Here is a 27,805-nt window from a genome sequence, read left to right on the forward strand (position 1 = left end):
ATATGGTCACTTCTTCTTAGGACTTGTATCTGGGAAGTGGAAATTAGGAAACATCAGGTCTTGAAGTGTACTGTGATACTAGCTTCACTGACAACCAATTTTTTCTCATTGACACAAGATGTAGGCACAAATCCATTGAATGTAATGGGATGTCATACACGTTTTAGAGGGCTTAATTTAGGACCTCTGGAATAGTTTTGAATTGATGGAGGAAATTGAACAACAGTAAAACTTCTAACAGTAAGTCCAAATTCAGAGAAAGCTAGGTAAAGCACAGGGGCCCTTGATACTGTGCTTCAGAGGAGGTCTACTTCAAATGAAAATGTTGGAATGCCGTCAATGTCTTCACAGCGTCAAACTAGATTCCGAGTGTTGTCAGAAGTATTTCGTACTGAAGTTTGCAAAAGTCTGACAAGATAATTCTAATGTAGAATTCAGAATTCATGTGTAATTGGGTTAAAAAAAACACACCATGTAAACAGAAGTAAATACTGAAAAATTTTAGAAATACTGTTTATTCCTTCAGCTTTTTTGCCTTTGCCCAACAAGAGTGCTGTTCACGTACGTCTCAAATCGTTCAATATCACAAACCACAAGTTGTTCTTTATAACTAATGTTCATGTAACCATGAATCCATGGTTCAACAACTTCTGAAGTCATTAAGTAAATGAATAGAATAAGATCCTTGAAAATAAGTCATTTTTAAATTTCTAAGCTGAGCAGACAAGCCACCCATTACTCATATGCACTTATTTTTTTAAGTGTTAGATTAGCTACATGAAAACTGAAGCACTTAATTCTTGGTCTAATCCTTAGTTGCTTGCTTGAAAATTCAACTCTTAAGTAGGGCTAAGTAATATTTTTCAGAATAGCAGGTGTAGTGATTTGAGTTCTTTAAAAAGGAAAAGTAAGACAGCCACTTAAATCCGGAATGCACTCTTACAGGAGGATTAACCAACCTCATAGCTCCCAGTTTCTGCTCTCTGCTTTTCTGATGAAGAGAAGAGAATCAATTCAGTTCTTTCCTTTCCTAGGCTGTCTGCAATAAAGCTCTTCTATGCATCATTCTTAAGGAGTGTGAACTCCTTTCACCAAGTACTGTAATTAGTTACACGTTATGAATTCAGTCAAGCATGAAGTTAAACTTCAGCAGACTTTATCAGTGTTTTTAAAGGGTTAAGTTTGCAAAGGTATGCAAGCATTGCAACAGGAGGAGAGGGGGAAGAGAGAGACCAGCTCATTTCTTTTAAAAGAAGTCAGTACTTCTAAAAGGTTAGAAAGAAAGGGGATAGGGGGTTGCATTTTTATTTAAGAAGAGAATCTCAGATCATCAACAAATGATTTCACTAGTATAGACATTGAATTAAAAATCGTCATGTGTTTTGGCAGAAGATTGTATTTCAGAATAAGTTCTAAAATAGAGCTTCTAATCATAATTAAATTTTATTGAGATTGTAACTTTACAAAAAATAAATAAAAACTTGGAAACAAGCTTCTTTGGATAAAAGCCAAGTGTGTTGACTTCTGGGTACACTGAGGTTTGTACAGTGGCAATTATAATGATTACATTGCTAAGACAAGGAAATGAGGTACAACTATAGCAATCCTGTTTTGTAGTGGAATTGTATAACTGTTGTGACAGGCTTTGAAGTGAGTTCTTCACAAATATGTTATGTTCCGAATCTTCTACTGTATAAAGAGAAACATGCAGCAGAGTAATCTTTTAAGGTTGAATAGGGGAAGTCCTAATGGCTTCTAAGAATTTTCAGCATTGTCACAGTTAACTAAAAAATTAATTCTTGCCGTCTGACATGGGTTTGTCTGACATGAGTTTTTTGGCTTTCTACGCCTTCAGTCATGTCTTATTCCTATTTTCCTTGATGAGATTCCTGAGTTTTTCTAGTTTGTGTTGTTTTTCTAACATTTTTTTTATTATTATTTATATCATTCTAGTGCAGGGCACTCCTGATCTGCAACTGTTCTGGTCATTTAAAAAAATTTCAGAGAATAAAATGTTAACACAAAGTCATTTCCATCAGAAGAACTAATTAATTTGAATTCTTTACTATTTTCAAAAACTAAAAAATTAGTAGCTTTCAACTTAGAATCGTAACTGTCAATTAGTAAATCAAATGTAAGGAAGTACTAAAATGATCAGATACCTTACTACAAGAGCATTTTCTAACTTTGTTGCACAGAAGTATTTGCAGATCAGCATTGCTGACTACTAGAGAGATTTTATACATTTTATTCATTGTATCCTCAGTTGCGCTTTTATATCGCTGCAGTAAAATTCTGTGCATCAAACAAGTTCCTTTCATGTAGCAAACGTGGTGTACCGTAGTTACTCCTTCAGTTTTTATGGATAAATGCAAACTGAGTGAATCTTTTTTTCCATGCATGCAAAAAATTCTTAGTGATCCAAAAATTCTTAGTCACAGATGTTCCAAAAAGGAAACCACCTTTTGTAGTCTTCAGTAACATTTCTTACAAACAAGAGCCAATTCAGCGTTTCTGCCATGTACTGTCCTCTGCAAGTATTTCAAAATGCCATGGTAAATTATTTCCAGGAATGATTAAAAGTCACTCAAATATATTCTTGTTAAAAGCAACTGCAACACTTCTAGTTTTGTGTGGGAATCAAAATTAAGTAACTGTTAGAATAGTTTCAAGCAGCTTAACACTTTGGTATGGTAGCTGTTTTGTGCTTATCTTGTATATTTAAGTACAAGACTCATTATTTATCATAACTGTTTATTTAAGTGTAATTAAAGTAATCTGGGAATTAATGGAAATCATCTAGCAATTCCCTAAATAGGCTCCTTCAGATGCTCTAACTGGCTATTAAAAAGGCATGTACTGTGTTTCTTGCAAAAGTACAAGGCTTTATAATTGGACACCGCAGTGTAGATGTGGTTTAAAATTAAAACACATGAGATTCTAGTGCAAACAAAGCACTCCTGGCCCTTTTTAGAGGAAATAATGGAATGTGAGAAATTCATAACAGTAATGGAAGTGAGGGCAGGTGGAAGTGGCAGCTAGAATTTTGTATTTTGGAGTCTCTAAAATAACCTTAGATGATTGAAAGTGTTGCATGATCAAGGCTCACCAGAAACTTTTAAGAATAATGGATCAAATACTTTTTTTTTGTAAGCTTCTCTGTAAATATTGAGAGAACTGCATATTTTGCTTTTTTGTCTTGTGCATCTCTTTAGGTTTTGAATTCCCTTCAATACATTTAATTAACAGAAATTATTCTGTGACTCCTGAAAATGTATAGTAAAACAAAAAGGTTTTAAAAAGAGATGGGTTTTTAGTAAGAGTATGAACTATGTTTCAAATTCTGCCATTTGAGGTAGTAAAATTTCAGTATATAAGTGCATTTTCAAAAAAAAAAAAAGTATACTTGGTGGGACAGTACATTTATATTAAGGTTTCAGCATTGCTACATGGAAACAGCTAACACTGCCACCAGCATGTATTTGCTTTTTTTAGATCTGTCCTCTGATCACCCGTGTAGTCCCCCACCACCTAGAAATCAAAATGCTTAACAGTATCAACCGACTGTAACTGGGGGAGAAATTAAAAAAAAAAAAAATCCAATTAATATACAAAATTAAAAACAAAAACAAAACACCCTACAGCGAGTCCTTGTCAGACAGCTTGAAATTTTGATATAGCTAACTTAAGGCCAATGGAACTATGGAAAATGTTCACCAGTTTGCTTTCAGACCAACTCTGCTGCATGTGTTCATAAGTTCCATAAAGATTGCATGCTTTCTGTTTAATACGAACTGTATATTTTTTTTCACACCCATCCTTGCTTTTTATATTTTATTTTTTGTTTCCCTTGCCTTGGTTGGATGCCTGTGTGTGTTTAATCCAAATCCCTGTCCAGTCCTGGAATTTGAACTACGGAAAGCCAAGGAGACCATACAGGCCCTCCGAGCCAACCTGACTCAGGCTGCAGGTGGTGTACATAAACCTTTTCTTAAGTCTCTACTTTGAACAATGTAGAAGTAGCTGAGCTCATCCTCTCTGAAAGAGTAAAATTTAGTTACTTCTTTTTTTCCTCCCCAGAAAATGAAGTTCCTTTGCAGGAACGAAAAAATTATAAATCAAGTCCTGAAATTCAGGTAGGTGGTTGGTGATAACTGGGCTTTGCATGGACATTAATCCAGACATGCCTTCAGTAGATGGCAGGAGAGTGAACCACAGAAGTAGTGTATTGTTTTCTTTTTTTTTCTAGGAGCCAATCAGACCTCTTGAGAAAAGAGCTCTAAACTTCCTAGTTAATGAATTTTTATTGAAGAATAGTTACAAGCTTACGTCAATAACATTTTCAGATGAAAACCATGATCAGGTAAGGTCTTATGTGCTTTTTTTTTTTACATGTCCGCTTCCCATATTCGGATTTTGTAGTGAACGTAAGTAATGTTAAGATGAGTATTCTAAGAGTTAAGTATGTTAGCATTTTCATAAATAAAGCATCACCTGAAAACACAGCATTTAGAGGAGTATATCCTCAGAATTTGTAGGAAGGAAACTAGAATGCTTGCTTTCTGTAAAGGAACCAAAACAAGATGATGAAAACTATCTCAATTTGTATTTCACTATTCAGCTTACATATCTAGAAAGTCAAATACTTAATATCAGAGTGTGGCTGAGGTTGGAAGGGACCTCTGGAATTAATCTGGTCCAGCTCCCTGCTCAAGCAGGGCTGGCGTAGAGTGGATTGTCCAGGATTGTGTCTAGATGGCTTTTGAAGATTTCCAAGGATGGAGACTCCACAACCTCTCTGGTCAATCTGTGCCAGTACTCATTCACCCTCACAGTAAAATAGTGTTTCCTGTTGTTCAGATGGCACCTCCTGCATTTCAACTTGTGCCCATTGACTCTTGTCCTGTCACTGGGCACCACTGAGAAGAGCCTGGCTCCATCTGCTTTGCAGCCTCCCGTCAGGTGTTTATACACATCGGTGAGATCCCCCTGACTTTTCTCTTGCCCAAGCTGAACAGTCCCAGCTCTCTCAGCCTTTCCTCATAGGAGAGGTACTCCAATCCCTTCATCATCTTTGTGGCCCTTACCGTCTCTCCGGTATGCGCATGTCTCCTTTGTACTGGGGAACCCAGAACTGGGCACCACACTTCACATATGGCACTTCTAGTGTGGCCTCACTAGTGCTGAATGGAGGGAATCACCTCCTTTGACCTGCTGGCAACACTTTGCCTAGTGCAGTCCAGAATATGTTAGGCTTATTTGCTGCAAGTGCACATTGCTGGCTTTTGTATATATTTAATATCAAACTTACGTATACTATTTTAATAATAAATATATATAATATTGTAATCATTCTTAAGATAATACTTAATTGCATAGCTTTGCTTTGTTCTTAGAGCAACAAATAACTAGCTGCTTCCAGTAGTTAGCCATAGTAACACTAATAACTTATTTCTTGAAACTAAAGTTAAGCATACATTTTGTTTCAACTTTTTGTTACAACTGTTTAATTATACTATGAGTTATATGTACTTCTACACTTCTCTGTATTCTGATGGACGTCCTTCCAGTTAAACTCAAGGATCTGGATGTCATAAAATCTTGAACATGACTTTGTCACAGAATCACAGAATGGCTGAGGCTGGAAGGGACCTCTGGAGATTATCTGGTCCAACCCCCCTGCCAAGCAGGGTCACATACAGCATGTGGTACAGGATCACATCCAGTAGGGTTTTGAATATCTCCAGAGAAGGAGACTCCACAGCAACCTGTTCCAGTGCTCTGTCACCCTCACAGTAAAGGCAACTTGCCTCCGTAAGGTAACTTCCACACACACAGATGAAGGTGTGGTGTCATCCATGGGGGGGCAAAGTTGTGCTCCTGCACACTGTCACAGTGCTGCTTTCTCTAGTCCCATGCAGGATCTCTTCTGCCCAAGGTGGTCTGGGAAGGCCCTGGCCAGCTTTGGGAACAGGCCAGCCCAAGCAGGAAAAGAGAAGTAGCACCTCTGCTGCCCAGCCCACACATTTGCATCTCTCCTGGCCAATCTGGCTAGAGCTTATGAAGAGAAGTGTGGGACAAAGAGTGAAAACGTAGCTTCTTAACTGCCACCTCACGTGGTTCTCTGAACCAGCTCACTTGGGGAAACCTTTGGTGGGAGAGAGATGATACCACGGCAGCAGATGGAGGCTGATCTCCTTTCTCCCCTTGCCCTGTTGCACAACCACACACAGATCTTCGAGACATTCCTCTAGGTTCTTGATGCAAGTCACCAAGCCAGACATCAGCACTTGGAGCTGGGTCCTCACCTCAGCAACAGAAAACTTGAAGAGATGAAGGGTAGCGTGCCTGGCCTCCCCTTGCAGCTGCAGCATGGCCCTGCTGTCCTGCAGGCTCAGGAAGACAGCCCCGCACTGCAGGGCTTCCATGAGCTTTGCAACGCCGTCCTCCAGCACGTGGCCTTAAATAGTTGATTTGTGTGGGATGATTAATTATACTCATTCTTTGTCATCTCCTGAGCGTATATTTATGTGTATATTTAATCACACTGTGACGCTGAATCCAGTCTCTTTGTAATAAGGTCTTATCTTAGGTATTTCATAACATAGCTGTGCTTTAATGCATTTTTCTTAAGATGATCAGTTTTATATCTCTTTTGGGAAGGTTCTAGTTACATAATAACTCTTACTGGGTAAAGAAAGTGATGTCATCAACATTCAATATATATGTAGCACAACACTGGAATATTTCTAGTAGAATTAAATATTTTTCTATGCGAATTTCAACCAGTTCTCTCTCTAACTAATCCCCTAGGTTTTTTTCCTACAATTCGAACCTTCATCTCTAAAGAAAATAATTAAAAATACTTGCTGGATCACCCACTTAAAAGTGGAGTTTAATAGGTCTTCATACATAAACTTGTGAGGGTACAGCCCCAAAACCAGATAAGATGAATAGCTTCTCCCTGCTTTTTGCATTTTCTCAGCTAGAAATGTTTTATGTTGTAAGGTTACTAACAAAAACAAAGTTCTCAATTGTAGAGAGTAAACATAAACATACTAAGTTAATGTATAGCATGCACATTGTTTTTTCTAGATTAATGTCATTCTTTCACAAAATAAGGATTATTTGTTCAAATACATGTATATAACTAGACTATGACAAAACATAGTGAAAATTTTGAAGAGTAGAAAAAAACTCTTGACTATGTATATGTATTTGAGATTTAATGCCCTGAAAGCAAGCATTACAACTCCTGTGGAAAGGTGTACACCTGCTTATACGTAGGAATGTGAAATAATCTTGTAGTAATAGAATGGTTACATGTCAATGAAAAAAGTAAAGTCATGTAGTAGTGGTTTGAGATGGGAGGCCCTACTGTTGTTTTCACCCATGTACAGTTAATAACATTATGTCTAGATTTTGCTGAGCACGTGCACGCTGTCAGTCATCTTCAGAGCTATTTGACTGTCTGCTTCTGGAAGACTATACCTGCACTTGTGAATGAGATGGGAACAAAATGATAGCCCTGTCAGTCTTCTACCAACTTTACAGACTTCTGCTGGAGTTTGATCAGCAATGTATCTGATTCTCAAAAGTATTTGCATCCAGAAGAAATAAAAAGTGTGCTGTGTGTTTTGGAAGGATCTCTGTTGAGTACACAACCTAGAGCTGTCTTTAGTGTGAAATGCTTTATTTCATGAAATGAGATGTTTTTCTACTTTTGTTTCTTGTTACCTCTTTCAAGATTTCCTTGTTACTACAGTGCAACTTTGACACGACTGTTTTGCTGTTCTACAGCAAATACAGACCTACAGTTAAATGAGGAAGAAAAAACATACTAAGAGGAAGTATGGTTTAGTTTGGTTTCTCTTATTCCCTTGAAGGATTTTGAACTGTGGGATGATGTAGGATTGAACATTCCAAAACCTCCTGACCTGTTACAACTCTATCGTGACTTTGGAAACCATCATGTTACTGCGAGAGATGTGGTGGATGTATCAGTTGGTGTAGATGATGATGAATTGGAGGCTGCCACTCCTATACTTGGGAACATCCCTGTATTTGAAACAACACCACAATCAATAGAAGTAAGAGATTGTACAGAAGAAATATTTCAGCTGTTCGCATTGCTACTTTACTGTACTAAACTCTTTTGTTTCTGTCTTGTATTTAGCAATGTTTAATAGTGCAAAAATTAGAAGATCAAATTAGTGTGTTAAACAGTGAGAAATGGTCTTTGATGGAACAAATCCAAAGACTTGAGAGGTATGTACTTATCAATCTGCTTGACTGGAAAGAAATGTTGAAATAACTTCTCAGTGTTTTTCTAGAACAGTTATGACAACATAATTTATAACAGTGGGATTACTAGGAGTTCTTTGGAACAGGGCAGTCTTCCCTTTTAATACGTGCTATTTGATTTGAAGGAAAAAACGAGGCTTCAAACTGAGTAGTCGCATTTTATTACCTACATCATTTAATTCTGTAATGAGCTTTGTTCTTTCAAGGCAACTTCTTTATTTACCTAATTGAAAACAGAATCAGTTCTGATGTGTTTTGTGTAAGTTTTCTCTTGAGTCAGCTGTATTTCGCTCCTCAGTACTGCAGTGCGTACAGCTTGCAAACACTGTTAAAGGTGTTTGTTTTAATAACTTATTTCAATATAGGTTTTCCTTCTACAGTGCAAGACTAGTAGAAGTGACAGTATCTTTAACAAAAACAAAAAGACTTCAAATGTTTGGTCAAAACATATGGTTCTGTAAGCAATAAAATATAATTTCTCTTAAGAGATGCATCAATACAACGTAAGGGCAAGCATGTAGTTTTTCAGTGGCTTTATTGATCTGCACAGATACCATTTGAAAGCCATGTGGGATGGTATGTATTAATTCCCTGCTATAGCATTTTAAGTTTTGCACCCCAGATGGATTTCTGTCTCTTGACAATGTTTCAGTGCTTAGAGTTCAGCCAGAAGCATGTAATGCTAGCTCTTTTTATTCATTTATATAATTGATTCACTTATTCTGAATGCAGCATTTTTCTTACTGCTAATTATTGACTAAAGAACTCTGGTAAACTGGTGCTTATTTGAAGACCTTGTGTGATGCAGAATTATGTCTATTAATGGAAGTTTTGAACATACTGGAGATAAAGAGGGAGCTGTTCAGTATGTTGTCCTTATTTCCTTGCTTGTCTTGTGATTCCAACAACCTTCTCATGAAAGTTACAAAAATATTTCATTGTTTGCTTTAATTTTTTAGTGAAATAGACTTCCTCAAGAATGAAAACTTTGCTGTGTCAACAGTTTATGGTGTAGCTCCCCATCCTTCTTCAAAACAAGTGCCTCTCACAGTCTCAGAGGACAATGGACGGTACTTGGATATCAAGAGCTCTGAGAATGACAATAAACATGGAAACACTGAGGAGAAAAGCCTTTCTTTATCAGCTGAAGTGGATTCAAGGACTTCTAAAGATGATAAGCTAAATTCTGTGCCCCGTAAAGAAACAGAGAAACTGTCCTCTTGTGCTCCATCAACTAAAGCTGCAGTCCACTTTGATAAACCTAATAGGTTGGTGATAAGTTTTAACTGAAATACTCTAATTAAAAATTTTTGTAAAGTGGATAGATATTTTTCTAACAGTAAAATTCTGCAGCAGGCATAGATCACTTCATGTTCTGAATACACATGAAAGACTTAATATACCTTTAGGGCGTACTGCTGGTATTTTCACATATTGTTCCTGATGGGTTTTAGGGAAGATAATTTTTAGCATCAACATTAAGGCTTTATTTTCACCTCCTACTTGTTTCTAAAAGTTGCCCTGTTCCTTGCAACAACAACAACAGAAAAAGCTAAAATCAATATGATGAATGAGAAGACAGGATGTTTCCGTTCTCCGTTAAAATTTAATTTTGTAATGAAATCTCTTCTGTTCTACTTGAAGACTGGGTGGGGAAATTTTTGCTTTTCGTATGTAGATGCAAGTGCTTATTGTTATTCTTACAGTATATAACACAACCATATATCTTTTTTTAAAAATTATTATTTATTTTAATAACCAATAAAGGTTACCAATGACATTCTGCTTTTTGAGCTTTGAATTCTGGGCAGTTCTTCTTTACGTAACTTTAATTCTTTTAATGAAAATAGAGTATTCATGTTTTTACTTGGAAGCAATGGGTTTGTGTCTGGGTGTTCGTAACAAAATCTCTCCAATATGCAATCTTCTTAAGCATTATAGTGAAGAGAGAAAGTAAGATGTCCAGTAAGTAATAGATAAGTAACTGTGTAGCTATTGGAAGTAATGTGGGCCACCCAGATACTAAGAGTATATACAGCTAAAGGTATGTATCTGAAAATAATACCAAGCAGAAATCCACGTTTGTAATACTCTGTGAAGATGGAAAATCAATACAGGCTGAAAATTACCGCTGCCTCCTGCTCTCCTCCCCAACCCACTCAAAAAAAAGTGAGTTGCTACCCTTGCTAGTAATTAACTTTTCTTGCAAATTCTAAGTCCTGTTCACCCTAGATTTACCAAACTTCTCTCACTCAATCCTAGTGGATAGAGACAGTTTTTTAGTGATATATCCTCTTTAGAATAAAGCAGCAGTAAAGATGTCTGATTTCTGAATACAGTGGGTTAGAGTATTACTACTACTTTAATCTATTCTAGCTGAACTTACTAGCGTTTAATGGGAAAGTAAACCTCAATAGTCAAAATTTGTACGTGTCATACATGAATTATAAATGTGTATGCCTACTTTCAACTGTGACTTTCTGCACGTTTTTTTGTTTAGAGTAATTGGGAGTGCCAGGAGGAATTAAGAATATGAATGGTAGATTGATGGTTTTAGGGATAGTAGAGGATAGGTATCAAAATAGGGGGAGATCAGTGAGTGAGGAAGGAACTATGAGTATCTCCAGAGGAATCTGACATCTTTAGAAAAATAGTTAAATACTAAATAAGTAGTTAAATAAAAATAAAGTAGTTAAAACTGAAATTTTAAAATCTATATGCAAGTGAATTTATTTGAAAAGTAGTTGAAGAGAACCTTGAATTCACATTGAGAATGTTAACTTCAAAAGTCTACTCATACAGTGTTCACTGCAGAAATAGGTAATGTGTGTGTAATGTTTAGCTATTTTTGTACTGAAAGTTCTGTTTGACGTGTCATTGAAGGGTCAAAGGAAGCCATGTTTGATAGTGTTTTATAGATTTTTATCTATGAATTGTCTTCCTGGGTTACAAACTTGGCTTGTAATACAGTAATGTTCTATTAAGAATTAAATGCTTTCTTAAGTATTTTGAGATCTGTGGGAGAAGAAGCATTGTTCAAGTGCTGTGTATTTATTTCCTTCAGACTGGGGGCAGTTGTTTGTAGAAGACAATCACTACAGTTTATTCAAAGGGTATTAAAAAGCTGCAATAAATGCTAAGCCGCGGTTCTAAAAGGCAAGATTGTTACTGCAGGAGCTACAGAATGGATTCTTGGCAAAAATCTTGCTCAGATGGGATGAAAGGCTAGAAGAGCAAGTGTGCCTGCTTTGTGTAACTGCAGTGAGAACAGATGTGTGTGCATGCCCGAAAATGAGGACATGGAGATCCTTGGAAAAGTGCCTTGTATAACAGATTGAAGGAGAAAGCACTAGCAGTAGCTTAAATAGACTTCACCGCATATATTTATTCAACTCATTTTAGGTGTTTGGCAATTTGAACCAAACACAAGGTGTTTTCTGTATGTAACATTCAGTCCTATTTTTTTCAGTAAATTGACTCTTTTTTCCTAATTATGTATGGAATAGAGTAGTGGTGCTTGATTTTTGTATGCATCATACTTCCTTGTATTTGAACATCTTCATTACTGGCATCTATTGGTCCTTGAAAAGACTTTCCACTGCCTTGTGTGCAAGAGGCCTGGGTTTGTCTTCATTTCTGTGAGGAAAAGCCTTCAAGGATTTTACTAGATTTCATCAAGAAGCTTTCTAGAGTGTACGTAGCCAGAAGGCGTGATGGAATCCATGTTGCCCAGAGCTTGCTGTTAATTAATCCCCAGAGAAATTTAGTGACACGTTGTCACACTTAGCTTTTCAGTCTCTCCAAAATGGGGATAGAGCTTAGCCCTTATTTAGGTGTTTAATTAAGGTTTCAGGTAGATAAGGATTTGACCTTCTATGGAGCGCTGAGACAAAAGACCTCCAAGACAAAGGTTGGCTAGGGCTTTCTGAGTCTGTTAATATTGCAGTACTGCTTTGCAACACCTGTTCCTATTCTTCCAGTGTGAATAAACTGTAAGGCTTTGAGTAGAGTTTGTAAATGCACCATTCAATAATGCTTTTGCATATTAAGGGCTAGCAGATTATCAAACCAAAATGCTTTACAACTGACTACCATCTAGGTCTTTTAGTATTCTTTTTTTAAAGTAAACCCTTTCATTAAATCAAGTTGGTCTGAATTAAACTGACTTCATTAAAACTGAAAACATGTTTTTTAAAAAATATATATTGTCAAAAAAAATAGTTGATTTTAAGTAATAAATGTGAATTCTTAGGTATCGTATTTTGTAAATAGTCAGAAGAGGAGAAATGCCCCGGTATATTTATCCAAATCCTTCTGTTTTCATTCTAACAATGTTAAGTAGGAACATAGCTTCTTAATGTTGGTGTGGGGTGTTTTTGGTTTTTGTTAGAAAAGAGTGGTTGATGTATTTATTATAGTGTAATATTTCAATCCAGTAAATAAAAATGTATATATGTCCATACATGTGCAATCACATGCATGTAGGTTTTTGTGCACTTAGGCTCACAAAATGGCAGTTTTAAGAGTTGAAAAGGTGGTAAGCACTTTGCACGTAAGAAATAGGACTTCTTCCTTAATCTCATCTGATACAGTTAGAGGATTCAAACAGAAAATGGTGATAGACGGTCAGTTATTTTCTGTGCGTGTTCTGGAAGACAAGTTCTCTTTTTAAGCATAGCGCATGAAGCAATGTTTGATTAGCATCTAAATACATGCTTCAGGTAAGGTAGAGGGAGTTTTCATTACTGGGAAAAGTTGGATGCTGCTGCTGCCGACACTAGCCTGTTTTATGTAGTGGTCAGTCCAATAATTGCTTTCTGAGAACACTTCTGCCAAATTATTGTCCTTGGACAAGGTAGTTCTGAGACTCTTATCGGGGTTTTATGTATATGCTTGAGGCTTTGAGTAGCTGGGCTGTGTGCTGGTGCTGCATGTGACCATGAGGTGGTACTTCTACAGACACACGTCAGGGAGGAGGCAGCAACTCAAGTTTAGTTTTGATGCTCTCACTATCCGTCTGAAGGCCAACATTTAGATTTCAGAGTGGCCATTTAGCAGTATGGATTTAATCCTGAAGCTAATAAATGACTGACTACTCAAACATTTTTATCCAATGTGCAGAATCAGAACATTGAGCAAAAACTGCTGTTTGCTTGATATTTTTTCCTTGCTTTTCAGAATTGCCTGCTTCCTCTTGTATTGCCAAAGCTTCCTTTTCTTTCTTCTTTTGTCCTATTTTTGTCTGTGAAGCAGTTTGAAAGATGTTTCCTTTTTAGGAGCTAAAAGTAACTTGTTAATTAGTACATCCACTGTTGCCTTGCTGCAAACTAAAAACCCTAAAAGTCAAAGATAATTTTAAACAGCTCTGCTATGTGCTTCATGGAAAACAAGCTTTTGAATGTCATTTTATCTAGCTGGTTAAACCAGAGTCAAAGGACTTGTTCAGTTACCCTTCTGATCTGTTATTTTTTTTTCCCCTCCCTTTCTGATGGTATTTCAGGAAATTGTCACCAGCTTTCCATCAAGCACTACTGTCCTTCTGTCGGATGTCAGCAGACAGCCGTTTGGGATCAGAGGTAAATTCCAGTTGGCATAAACTAGCGTGTCCTTTATTCTGCATGGTAGCAATAAAACTAGCAATAATTGTTTTGTTACAGGACTTCGTAATGTAAATAGAAAGATAAATTTAAGTGCATGAAACTTAAGAAATAGGGATTTTAGCTTAAGTATGATACCTAGCTGTAACTATGTAATTACTGGAAAGTTTCGAGTCTCAACAAGTGGATTCATGCTTTTGAAGTTGGCGTACCAACTGCAAGACCAGAAACTAATGAGTTAGTATGTGAGCGAATTAAATATTTTTGGTTAAATGATCAGCCTGCAGCAATTCTTACTATTCCTCTAAAAAGATGTTTTTCTATTCCTGTGCTTCAATTAAAAAAAAGTAAGTTAATATACTTGGTTTTCTAGGTATCTCGAATTGCAGACAGTGAAAAAAGTGTCATGTTAATGTTGGGACGCTGCCTGCCTCATATTGTTCCTAATGTGCTGCTTGCAAAGCGAGAGGTGAGGAACCCTGAAATTTTGCTTTTTATTTTTACCAGGATGCTTTCTTGTTCGTTTTGAAGATGTTGTCATGAAAGTCTGTTACTTGCAATCATATTCTTACTTTTGTGCATGCATCTCTGCTCCTAGAAAATGGTTTTACACCTCTGTCAGGTGAGTTCAGTAAACCTGCATGGTATCCTAATATTTCTTCCTTTGCTTAAGGCACCCATTAGCTTTCAGCAGGACTACTAAATGTTACTGTAGGTCCATTTGTTTGTGGTAGCGTAAATGTTTTTGTTAGAGAAGACTGTGCTGGATATGTGTTACAAAGAACAGAGGATATAAAGTTCAGATGCTACGTTTGGTTTATTTAGTCTATCAATTTCAAAGAAGATTAATGTTTAGTTTCTTTTACAGCACTATGTACTTCAAAAAGATTTTATTGTCTTTTTTGGAAGCTCCGTGTAACATCCAAGACAATGTTCATCAAAGGCACCTCTTCATAAGAAAATTACCAATTTTGCTTATACATTTTCCTTAAACTTGTAGTGAATGCAATGTTTATTTTGATTGTAAATGAAGTTGGTGTTTTGCATAATCATGCACACTGTATAATATAGAAAAGGAAGATGGTGATTGAAGATGGGAAAAAAAATTTTTTTTTTGCTATACTGTAAATATTGCATGTTACCAAAAGCATGTTAAAAAAAAAAAAAAAGGCGAAAAGTCAACAGTCCTATACGTAACACCAAAACAAGAGATTTAAAATAGTATAGTTTGAGTAAGTTTTAGTTCTTGCCAAGGGGACCTACAGTATGGTAGATTTAGTGCATATTGCATAAATTTATTTTAAGGCTTTGAAAACTCCTTAAGAAATTTGTACTGATCCTATAATCTAAAGTTTAGTAACAAATAATTATTAGCTGTTAATATGTTGAATTTGAGATGTACCAATTAAAAGTGTCAAAATTTGTAACCCCCTCCCCCAATCCTTTTATAGTGAGTGTTTTTTTGTTGTTATTTTTCAATGGAAAAGATTATGTTAATAATCTTTCAAAATAGTTCTGTGAATGTTCCAGGATCAGTGCTTAATTTCTGGTTTCATAATTACTCCTCTCCTTCCCTCTGCTTGGCAGTATATGGTATTTTGGCTTATTTTCACAGCTTGTAGCATAATCTGTGTAATGCATTTAATAGTTTTGTGACTTTCAGGCTATTCCCTACTTACTTTGTTTTACAATTGAAGCTAGATTTGATTACATATATTTTCATCTTAAATGAATCACGTGTTTCGATTTGATTGAAGATCTCACAATTCAGAATTTTGTATCTGGATCGCACGGGATGCTTAATGTCCCAAGAACTGAAATTTTCTTTAAAAATATCTTTTCTCAGTTACCACCCACTACTGTAGCTATTGTAATGTTCTTTCAGGTGTAGTCATGGAATTTGAAGGAAAACTTGGGTAGACCGTCTGTTAGTATTTTGGAATATCAATATTACAGAAACCAAAATAGGAATTAGGCTCTCTTCAACAAGGTACAGCTTTGGGTCTCGTCTTAACAGTTGTATTGTTAGAGAGTTGTAGCAGGATTTTATTGATAAGTAAAAATGTATCAAAAGACCACCAACTTAAGCAAGATACTTAAAAAATGATTACTAGTCTGCTCTGAAAATATATAATGGTGGTATTTAAGATCTTTCTCTGTTAGTGTATAAAGCATGAGAATTAAACATAATTTTGTAATGAATCTCTAGTATGTCCCCCCATCTTAGTTCCTTAAGTATCCATCACGTTCTATTTAGTTGCAAAATCTTAAGCTGAAATTATTGTGCTGTGTATTTTTGTTCTGGAGAAACTGTGTTTGTAGAGAATGATGGTCTCAATAGGTATTGTCCTTCACAAGTGTTTTAGAGGCCATTTCATGAATGCTTCTCACCCTTAGTAGCAGGCTGCCTGACATGTTAAGAAGCGGTCCATTAAATATCATAGTTGACATCTGAACAACTAGCTAGTGTCAGAATGACTGACACATTTCCAAAATTACTTATTTTATGTACTGAAGTACATTTATTTAAACAAAATAAAAACATAATCAACCACCTTGTGTTTGCCAGGAGATATACAATAAATAGATTCCTTTAGCTAAATTTTAGTTAGAGACACTTAAATTTTGTTTTGCAATAATAAATCAGTTCAAAACTGATTTGTCAGACTTAATAAATCTAAAAATCAGTGTCTGTTAGGTAACAGGAATAACCTTGCTTACATGTTCAACTTCCACACTCTGCAATCTGTAGTCTTTGAGCAGAGTTTGCGCCAGAGTAAACTTTTTGACTTAGTATCAGGATCTTGTTACACTTGATCTTAATCAAGAAACACTTCCGTGACTGTTGGTACCTTTCAATTCCCTGTTATTCCAGGATTAGTTTATCTTGTTAGCTTTCATTAGTGTAATGCAAACTTAGCAAAATCATAATAGCAATAGCTTATTGAATGTCCTCTACTAAATTTTTCTGTTGGAAAACTTCTATTTATATAGAGTTGAACATGCTAAGAACCAAGTTCTGCTGTTATTTCTTCATAGTTGAAGGAAAGATAATGCGGAATCTGCAAGCTCTGAGTGCCATTCTTGGCTAGAAGAGAGTAATGCTGTAGATGTGAAGTTATTTGCATTAGCATGCGTTAACTACACATAGACATTACTGAGGCACTTAGTCTGTGGTTAGTTTTATAGCTATCTGTCTCAGTACAGTTGTACTGCATATGTGACCTCAGATTTTCATCTCAGTCTTATCCTTTAAAAGTCATAAAATGCAGGCTTTGTTCAAAAAGTAAAAAAAAAAAAAAACAAAAAGCTCCCCCCCCTTCCCCCCCCCCCCCCCCCCATTCCCAGGCATGAAAGTGGTCATCCATCAGTGTATTCTAAAAGACTGCTCCTCTTTTAGGGGAGAAATAAAGGAATATAATAGGGGAGAAGAAAAACATTTAAATGAGCAATTAATTTTTTTCTGCTACTTAGTACAATTTAGTCTGATGTAGGCTCTTACAGTTTATGTCATGTATTAACACTACAATTAAATATTTTTTTCATTTTAAAACTAAAAGATGTCTAAATTCTGAACTTCAAATACATCCTTGCACAAGAGATTCTGTACCTGTAACTTAACTAGCACCTGCAGCTGTATCAGTTGCTTCGATCAAGATTTTGTTAGCTTTACTAATATTCAGAGGCTTTACATCACAAAAAAAAGATTACATAATATTGTAATGTTATGTAATATAATAATTTAACATCATATAAAATGTTATAATAATATAATATTCGATCACAACTTAAACATTGACTAGCAGAGAAGAATAAAAGGAACACATTCATGAGATCTATCATAATGTCATCCTGGTTAATTATGTTTACAACTCTTTGCCATGTTGTTAATTTTAGTATTTTAAATAATAAAGAAGGTGACTATGCCAAGCTATTAAAGTAACCAATCTTGGCACTTAACACTAATTTCATTTGTTCTTTGAGATGATTATTTTACTGATGAACACTTTGACCAAAAGACATGAATAGTGAAAGAAACTCAGTTGTACAAGACTTGTCAGAACATTAAACAAAAATCTTGTAACATGGCCAACAACGCTGATAGGAAAATAACATGCTACCTTATAAGAAAGTTGTCAGCAAAATAGACAAATGCTTGCTATAATATGTATATAATATATATATATATATATATAAAAACCTGTAGGAGGAACTGTTTTGCCTCTAGTTGAGGTAATACCAGTTCCTGTTAAAAAGCCACCTGCTTTTGACCATAATGAAGAGCTGCTTCATATGCCTATGTAAATGTTGTTGTTATTGAGAACTTCAGTCAGCTCAAATAGTGAATCCTGTTCAAAGATCACAGAATATGTTGTTATAAGTTAGGGAGAAGTTGTGCAAAGGTTCTATGGTATATTTCATGCTGTAGAAAAAACGTGATTTTTTTTTCTTTGGGGAGACCTAAAACGAGAGTTACCCAGAAGCAAAACAAAAAGCTGGGTGGTTTCAGTTCTTCTGTGCAGTGTGCTAGGTCAGCTTTGTGGTCTTGTCCATGGTTTACCTGTGTGTGGCTCATTTCACAGTAAAAACAAATTAACTTTTTTTTCCTCTCCCTTCTACAATTGGACATTTCACAAATACAAACTGCCCCAGAAAGAAACTTACCTTTTCAGTAGTAGAGGTGAGACCTCCAGTACAGTGTGATTTATCTCTGGACTCACTCATCAAATCACAAGCGCTGAAAATATGATAGCAGTCCGCTTGCCCTCGAATGAGAAAACTATGTGAGTCACTCCTTCCGGTATCGTTTACTGGCAGCAGTAGAAACTAATCACAGTTTTCTGAAGTCAGAGGCAAAAGGGAAAGGCGACTGCGAGGCATGTACAGGATGTTTAGGAAGGATCCAAAATTAAATAGAGAAGTGAAGTTTCATTTAAATTTTAAGTTCTTAACGTCTAAGTGTCAGCACAAGTGGTATTCCTTCCCAAGGAAGGCAGAATGTTTCAATTAGCACTGGAAGTCCTCTCCTTGATTAGCCAAATGCCAATTCTGTTCTGTGTTACTGGAAAATGTGCAGTTTTCTACAGCATTCCTCTGCTGGCTTTTTTGAGAATGAAAAATCTGGGATTTGTCTAAGGCATGTCCTTTATCAGCAAACAGGAATGAACCCGAACCTGCCTGTAAGTCAGTGTTGTACGGCTATGTTCTTAATCATCTTGAATATTCAGACAAGAATCTGTCCCTTCTTAAATCTTCAGAAGACCTCACTTGACCCGTTCTGTCCATCTATGAGAGCAGTTTTTGTTCTTTAGAGAAAGATCCTTTCATCTCCAGTTTTACCTTCCCTTCTATGAAGTCTGTAGGGAACACGCACAACACTGTTCAAGACTTTTCACTCTTTCTCCACTCCCCTTAATAGAAGGAACTGTAGCAGCACTGATGCAGCGATGCAGAGAACACTCTCTTCTCCCATAGTATGCATGAAAGAATGACCAATGGACAAGAAAATACAGCTAATTCCATCAGCTATAATAACCAGCTTTCTGCAAGGTAAAGAATTAGCCTTGTATCTGCCCCATATCAGTGGTATTAGGTAATTCATCAACAGTTGTCTAGGTGAATATTGAGAGGTGTTTTCCTTTCATACAGACTCAGATGGAAAAAAGCAACTTTATTAACTTACTTTAATTTGAAAGGAAGCTTTAAAAAAAATCCTCATGACACTGTTTTGAAATCTAGTAGTTCTGAGTGAGCAGTTGAGATTTTTGAGTAGGTACTCAAACATAGTAAGAAAGTGGAGTCAGTGTAATGATTTCAACAGATGAAACAAAACCTCCTTAAAACTATGTGTGTCCCGTTTCACAGGAGATACATATATGTTAATAATCTTTATAAGAATCCTTAGGAATATTTGCAAGACTATTAGGATGATTTGAACTTAGAGTAGCCTTCAGAAAGTTATGTCTCAGCATAGTAATGTAGTTATTTTTTGGTAAAAAGGTTTTTCCATGAGCTATAATCATTATGGTGAAGTTAGTAATTATGTTCTGTATATACAAAATGCAATTGGATTTATTTTTTGAAAGATCTTACCTTAATGTATAAGTATTGGTATTTAGAGTGGCATTTTTATTGTAATTTTTTTAGAATCTTTTTGAGTTAAAACAGTGTTTACAGTAGAGAAAATGCTTCTGTGAAGTACAAAACCAAAAAATAAATAGGTTAAGTCCCCTCCCTTCTCAGAACTTCAAATAGGAGCAAAAACTGAACGTTAAAGATACAAAGAATAACATACAACGTGCAAATTCTAGAGGGAAGGGAGGTTTCAAATGAAGAAAGTTTAGCTCTTCGTGCAATAACACTTGTAAAATTTCTCTTTAATACAGGTTTTCACATTTTTTTACATTGTGCTAAAATCATAGAAAAGCAAAATCCAAAATTGGTTTATATTAAAATGTTGAGAAAAAGAAGTGTCCAATTACTCAAATCTAGTTTTCATTTCTCTTTCTGTACTTCCAGATTTTTGAAGTGGTTGGTGAGATATTTCTGTATGCACTCATCTGTCTTGTAATTTTCCTAATCCATACCTTTTGATGGGTTAAATATTGCTAAAGGGACTCGCAGAACATTGAAATACATTCTAGGACCTGTCTTGGCCATCTTCAGGGGGAAAAAAGCATGTTGAGTAGATTTTTTTTTTTAATGAAAACAAGAACTCTCAGGAGGAGACTAGCTTAGGTGATGCTCTAAAACAGAGCATTGTTCTTTGCTTATAATAAACATAGCTCTGGCTATTCAGGATAATCAAAGTTGAGCTTACTTCTCAAGAACATCAAGAATAGGTCACTTTGAATGTCTGCAAGCAGAATTTGGCACCTCTCTGCAACGATGTTAGAGAGAACTACAGTTTTTTCTAGGCGTTGTACAATCTTTCCTGGTAATATGAAAAGTGTTTTGCCAGTGTCATCTGCTTGTTTGTCACTTCTTATTAATTTGCAAAGAGCTTTTCTGTTGAAATTGGCTCCCAAGTGTGGGCAAGGTGGGAGAGGCAGTCTCCTGGCTACTAGCCTGTTTTCTCTGCAGACGCCTTGGTTTGTGTTGCTTTTCTTCCCCAAACTCCCATTGTGATATTTCCGTCCATATATTATTAAAATCAACTGGAAATTGTGTCGTTTCCAAATTGGGTTGGAGTAAAGACTCCTATTATCAGGGTGAAGGAAAGGGACTTCCAGTCCGTGTTTTACAAACATTTGTTTCTTCTGGGAATGAATACCATTAAGGTTTTAAGGCATATAGATAAGAAAATCTTTGCTGCTGTGAACAATCTTGTATTTTCTCTTAGTTAATGTTTCATATGGTATTTTCTTGGTAGTTTGTTCATTAAGGAAATTGAATTGCTCTAAAGATAAAATTCAGACTCAGATATTGCCTATTTATTGAAAAAAATCTTTTAATGAACCATGTCATTCTCAATCAACACAAAATAGAACGTATTTTGTCTGCAGTCACCTTTACCAGTGTATGTTCCATGATGCTCGTTCAAATTTGTGCATGAAAATTTTGTGCGTGCTTCATTGGACATTTTATCTCTAACTCCACAGATTGTTCCATAGATGTCTGTGGAGGTTTCTTAGTTCAGTAGGTAGTGGAAAAAATATAGACCATATATGTCCTGTAACTCTGGTTACAAGTGACCTGCATATGTTAATTGTAATTTGTGTTGAGCTTTTTATTTTCTGTGCTGGTTGTCCCCTAATCTTTCCTAGCAGGAAGATAATTCTAACTTTCGTAAGCCTTCACTTTTTTCAGGTCACTTTTATAAGAGGTCAAGACTGAAACATCTGTAACTTTTTTGATGTTACGTGACTAGATTTATCTTCTTAGTTTCTTTTTCCATTAATGAAAATTTGCCAAAAGCATTTTTACTTTGTTTGGTTTTCCCCTACCTGCAACTTTTTAGGAACTGATCCCACTCATCCTGTGTACGGCCTGCCTCCATCCTGAACCCAAAGAGAGAGATCAGCTTCTACACATCCTGTTCAATTTGATCAAACGACCAGATGATGAGCAAAGGTGTGTTTGTGTTTGTGCCTTGCAGGACAAGAAGGAACGTTTTTTCTTTGTCAGAGAAGCAGAACTAATAGAAATTGGATATTACTGGATGATTTTAACCAAGTTTCACTGAAGCTGATATTTTGTTGGTATAATGTTGACAAATTTGTGTGGACTTTGGGGCTTTCCATTTCTATAACCTGTACTTTCTAGTTACTGAAATGCAAGAATGTGCTTGGTTAGCTGCAGTGTAACATTTCAGTTCCTCTCTTCCTTAAGGATGAACTGGAATTTTCTGTAAAAATAAACTTTAGGATCCTACTTCTTAGTTTAGGATCCTACTTCTTAGTAGTGGTAGATAGAGGGATCAAAGCAGCTTTTTTAAACTCCTGTCTTAGCATGTTCTAGTTACCCATATGTTTGTAAGCTAAATACCGTGTTTATTTAGCATGGGAAAACAATTGGAGGAAAGTAGTACTCTTTTTGTTTGTGGTTCACTACTACGTTAGTAATAAAAATTCAGAAGACTGAAGCAAATTATTTAGTTTTGACAAGTATTAAGAGCTTTGTTTTATTTTAGTTAAGCCTTTGAAACAAAATATTGTTTTTATTTTGCTTTATAAATGTAGTTCTTTCTTAGTAGTCAGAATGTCTGACTTTGTACCAGTCTGGGTTAGATTATCCTTAAGGTTGAAAGGCTGTATCCTAGCTGGTATGTTTTCTTTAATTATGGAAAGTTTTTCGTATTTGGTGATCTGTTGTTCTTCCATTATTTTATTCAGAGTTGTTATAAAGCATCTGTATCTGTTGCTTCTCTATGCTGTCTTCAGACAAAATAGGCTTTAATGAAATAAGTCAAACACGTTTCTTTTGAAAAATCTCCGAAACCCAAGTGTTCTGGTGTCTTTTTGAATTGTTCCCATGTTAAAACATAGTGATGATGTGTAATTGAAAGAGATGGCTTGGAGACTAAAACAGACACAAAAAGTATGAATAAATAAGTTAACTTGTAGTACAGTGGCACTGTGCAGGTTGAAATGACATAAAGAAGCAGTCCTTGTTCTACTTCTGGTACATCAGAAAATTGCTTCTGAAAAATCTACAGTTCTCTAAAACGTTTTCAATATCCCATGCAGATTGTGAAGCTAAAACTGTTTTGTGATTGAGGAGGGCAGGAAGCTGCATCTCAATTCTAGTCCCTTGTAGTTGATTTGTCACAAGGCCGGTGGCCTGTCAAGTTGATTTTTCATACATTTGTTTAGCTGTTGTTGGGTATGTCATTTCCAGCAGCTAAGAAGGAAGAAAATCCAACTTGCTTTTTCCTTAAAGTTGTTCATTCTTTGTTGTGAAATAGAAATTTATATCTAAAAATGATAACTTGGTTTCATCATAAATTTGGGAAGAGTATTCTGCTATATTCCCTGGAGGGCAGAGGGGTACATGCCATGTATGCATGACTTATTTACACACATGTAAGTTGTAATCAATTTTAATGTTGCCACAGCACCTTACTGAAGAATAACCTCCATCAAAGAAAAGAGATTCTGAATAAAAATTGGGAAATACTTATTCAGAGCTTGTTTCAGTCAGTATTTCTTTATATCATATATTTATGGAAGTATACTATTAATGCTTGATTTTTATCTAAGTAAGTTTAAATAATGTTTTAGCAGTCTTGCGTGCTATCAAGTGAGCAAAGACAATCAGGTTTAATCACCAGGACAATCATGTTAATTAGCTCTTATGTTACTCAGTCACCTACTGCTATGCTGTACAGGCCTACATTATACATTAAAGTAGCAGATAAGTTGACTTTTTTAGTTTGTTAAATGTAGGAGACTGAAATATGGCATCATATTTATACTGAACAACCCATTAAAATAAACTTGCTGCTTACTATAAATATTTGACCTTGTAAAGTATGCTAACAGTTAGTCAGAAAGCCTGTGTTGTCCTTTCTCCTGTGAAAGGCATTTTGGTGCTTGTAGACGTAACATATCACCGTAGTCTTGTACATTTGTCATATTTAACAAGTCCACTTTTATCCTCAAGGCTCTGCTCATTAATTCACTATTTGGCTTTTCCAAATGTGTATCAAATTCTCTTCTGCAAGCAAATACGTGTTAGCTTTACTTAAACTGCTTTTTGGACAATTATATCATTTTTGGAAGCCAGGGAGCCATGAAGAAAGTAGTTTATTGTTGGGGTCTTTTAGGACAAGGTTAAAACATAGATTGAAATGTAAACTCTTGAGAAGATCTCCAAGCGTAATATATGTAGAAACAGCTCTCTTACTGAAGAGAAATTAAAATACATTACACTTAGTGGGACTAGTATGAGTTTTCTTGGGTCATATGATGCCACTTTGTGCAGAATTCATGTAACTTGTTGACATATGATGGAAAGCTCTTGTAAGCAAGTTTTTAATGTAAACTTTAAGTGTAACAAAAGACTCTGAACTGTGTATTGTGAGACTAAATTGCTAACCAGTACATGCAGCCACTTTCTAAAACGTCTAGGAAGAGCTAAGAAGTGTTAAGCTATGTGTTCTGCTCTAACTCTTGCCGTGTTCCTTGAGTCTGATTCTTGATTTCACTTTGTTTTTTGTACTGATGAAGCTGAGTAGTACTTATTGGCTTTATGTTCCTGTCTAGGGGATCATAAGCACATAAGCTGAAGAGAGCTGTTTGTGGAAAGCCTTCTCAACATCTTGTTAACAAAAGAGAGCATCGTGACAATAAGTGGAAATACATTTTGCCCCATATCTAGTTTAGACAGCAACTTTTGGAATAGTTCAGTGTTAACATATTTGGTTTCAATAACTTGTCATTGGGTTCCTTTCAACCTTTCCTTTCCCTGAAATACCAGCTGTTGTCACATACTTGAAGGATGGTTATAGTAAAATATGTCAAACATTTTGAATAGTTTTGCAATATCTGAAATTTCCCAACTTTATCGCCAAGGCAAAAGGGAAGTCTGACTTAATTTTGAGATTTCATTAAGGTTTTTTGAGGTTTAGTTAAAAATAAAATAGTTTGTCTTTCCCTTTTTCTGATGCAGTAGATTTCACATGACTACTGTATCCTGCCATTTGCTATTTATTTATTATGAAAGTATGCTCTGTTGCCCAGTTCTGTGATTAGGTGCAGTATGTAGGTCAAGAACCAGACAGGTATTTGAATTTCTCTTGTTTGTTGTAGAACTTGGAATTGCCACGGTCTTTTGTCTCCATATTGGTATCACAATATCAGCTTTTGATTTCTCGAGTCTTATCTAATCGTCATGTTTTTGTTTTTCCCCCAAACCTTCTACCTTGATCAAAGGTCTAGTTCACTGTACGTGGTAGAGAAACTAAAAAAATATTTTTTTAAAAAAAAGCTTGTATTATTTGGCCTAAAGCATGCTGGGAAAAAATCTTTTAGGTAGACTATTTCTCCTTGAAAATATTCTGAAAGTTAACACGTCTCTTTTTGATGGAGGAGTATGTTGTATTACTGGTTAAGAAATAATCAGCAGAATCTCTGCCTTTCAACCTTAAGGGCATACTGTTAGCTGCAGTAAATATTCAGGAGTTCAGAAATTACACTGAAATGGTATCAGATTAATTCTGTCTTGCCTTCTGCAAAGTATTAATGAACAAATTCAGTAGTATTCTAATCTGACTGTAAAGGTGATAAAATGAGTGTCTCAAGTTTGTGTGTTATCATTTGAAACTGGTTATCTTAAGTGTTGATGTAAACACTAAAACTAGATCAAATTGGTAAACTGTATGCAAAGTTGGTTTCATTCCAGTCCTGTTAACAGAAGAAATAACTAAAACTCAAAATTCCTAGCAAAATAAACTCTCGTCAAATAAAAGTTAAAATATTATAAATGACAGCTGAGTACAGTTTTGCAAATGCCAATTGTTTAATCTCATTTTTGCCTCAGTGGACTTAAAAACAAACATCCGCCCCTCCCTTCAAACTTCCCTACTATGTATTTTGCAACAGGGTGATCTATCTTCAATCATTCCCTATATATCCACTTTTAAGTTAAATTTTACTTCTATACCTACAGTAGAACCTCATTTTGTGTATAGCTGTTTGTGAGGAAGGTGGTTCTTCAAATGTCTTAAATGTAGGTAAGATAGTGGAAAAAATAATGAGGGATTTATGACCTCACATAGTTCCTGAAGTTACTCACCCAGCTGCTTGCATGGATTGGTCAAAAGGACATTTTTACTTTAAGTTTTTTTGGATCCTAATAGTAAATAATAATTATTTAGGAATAAGTATTTTTAAATCTCCTAAATTGTTTGTTTTGTTGTTGTTGGTTTTTTTAGCAAGAATATAAATAGAAATTAGGTCATCATATATACTACTGATTGATTGTGTCCCTTCCGTAATGGGCTTTTGAAGATTTCTGACAAGAGTAAAGTCCAGTATTTTGGGAGAGATGACAGTAACTTGCATATTAGAATGTTGCAAGACCATTTCATGAAAGAATGAAATTACTTTGAACAAAGGTCATTCAAACCAACAGATGCTTCTAAATAAAAGCAGTAGGTAGTGTTAATTAACTTAGATCTTGTTATTGCATGGTGAGTCATGGTATTCAGAATTAAGACTTGTATCAGCGATTTAGAGATTCCCAATCTCAGACATTAGGAAATGAGTGCTCAGGGGTTCCCCAGTCAGCGATTTTCAGGCTCTGGCTCATTGCATTTTGCATCTACTAGTTTCTTGAAAAGGCATATTAAGTAGAAAACAATATAATGGCTTTCAGTTTAAGATTTAGCCTTTCAGTCAGTGTCAGTCAGTGTGTATGGAGTAAGATTCTGACTGTAGATAATTACCTGTTGCCTGACCATACACGTTTTTCCTAACTTAAAGAATTAGGATGTCATATGTTATAGAGCTTCTCTTTATAAACAGATTAAGTTTTGTAAATTTATGTTTTCAGACAGATGATACTGACCGGTTGTGTGGCGTTTGCCCGACATGTTGGACCAACGCGTGTAGAAGCTGAGCTTTTACCACAGTGTTGGGAACAGGTAATGGTTATTTTGTGCTTTACATTAGTAAATTAGTTGCAACTTCATAAATGTTCGGTTTTATTTGTTGACGTGGGGGTTGTTTTAGTTTTCTTTTTCAATAAATGTCGGTTCAAGGAATTTTTCAGAGATGTATTTGGATGGTCTTTGTCATTATTATGTATACCTTTATGGAACATGGAAAAGAATTCAGAAACAGAAAATTTCATCAAGTGTATCTGGAGATTCTAGGTATCTGTACATCACGTACCTGCATGTTATATAGAAATGCAGACAGGCACACATTCATCAGCAGTGCTGTCTAACCTATTGCCAGCTAGGTGTGTTTATAAATTTCAAACAGTCATTTCCAGACTGTTGGAAATCCATTTGCATTCAAAGATATAATTTGCTGACTTTTACATTGTAATTAATAAGTCCTTGGAGCACCTTGGAGCAGTATACGCATTTCTTCAACAGAAAATTAAAGATTAATGTTGTCAGAAGTATAGATGGCTTATACCTCCAAGACCAGCCTGAAGCTTACAGTGTGACTTCTAGAATCACAATGACCTTTTCTACAGATAGTCTGAATTAACAGAAAGAACCGAACAACCAAACTGGATGCTCTTTCTGTTTCATCTGAGACATAGAAACAGAACAAGATGAGTTTGGGTGAAAATCTTTCCTTCTTTATGGTAGAAAAAATAAAGGGATTTCATCACCTAAAAGACAGTGAATAATTAAGCTATGACAAGAGTTGTAATGCTTGTTTTGATGGCCCCGTCTTTCTGGTCTGATAATTGTCTCCTGTTTCTCCACATGCATAACTCAGCCA

At 35.6% G+C, this 27,805-nt stretch overlaps 1 protein-coding gene across 2 annotated transcripts in view; it reads left to right on the forward strand.

The window, feature by feature from the left end:
* RELCH (RAB11 binding and LisH domain, coiled-coil and HEAT repeat containing) overlaps window positions 1-27,805 on the forward strand; it is a 75,419-nt gene that overhangs the window by 20,785 nt on the left and 26,829 nt on the right. For both annotated transcript variants that reach the window (XM_080579275.1, XM_080579274.1), the window contains exons 3-12: window positions 3,899-3,970; window positions 4,081-4,136; window positions 4,250-4,363; window positions 7,887-8,090; window positions 8,177-8,268; window positions 9,264-9,572; window positions 13,805-13,880; window positions 14,275-14,370; window positions 21,862-21,974; window positions 26,898-26,988. In XM_080579275.1, the coding sequence (XP_080435401.1) occupies window positions 3,899-3,970; window positions 4,081-4,136; window positions 4,250-4,363; window positions 7,887-8,090; window positions 8,177-8,268; window positions 9,264-9,572; window positions 13,805-13,880; window positions 14,275-14,370; window positions 21,862-21,974; window positions 26,898-26,988 (1,223 nt within the window). The remainder of the gene's footprint in view (window positions 1-3,898; window positions 3,971-4,080; window positions 4,137-4,249; window positions 4,364-7,886; window positions 8,091-8,176; window positions 8,269-9,263; window positions 9,573-13,804; window positions 13,881-14,274; window positions 14,371-21,861; window positions 21,975-26,897; window positions 26,989-27,805) is intronic.

This window comes from Anser brachyrhynchus, assembly GCF_964034855.1.
Source record: "Anser brachyrhynchus genome assembly, chromosome: 2".
In the NCBI taxonomy this organism is placed as follows: domain Eukaryota; kingdom Metazoa; phylum Chordata; class Aves; order Anseriformes; family Anatidae; genus Anser; species Anser brachyrhynchus.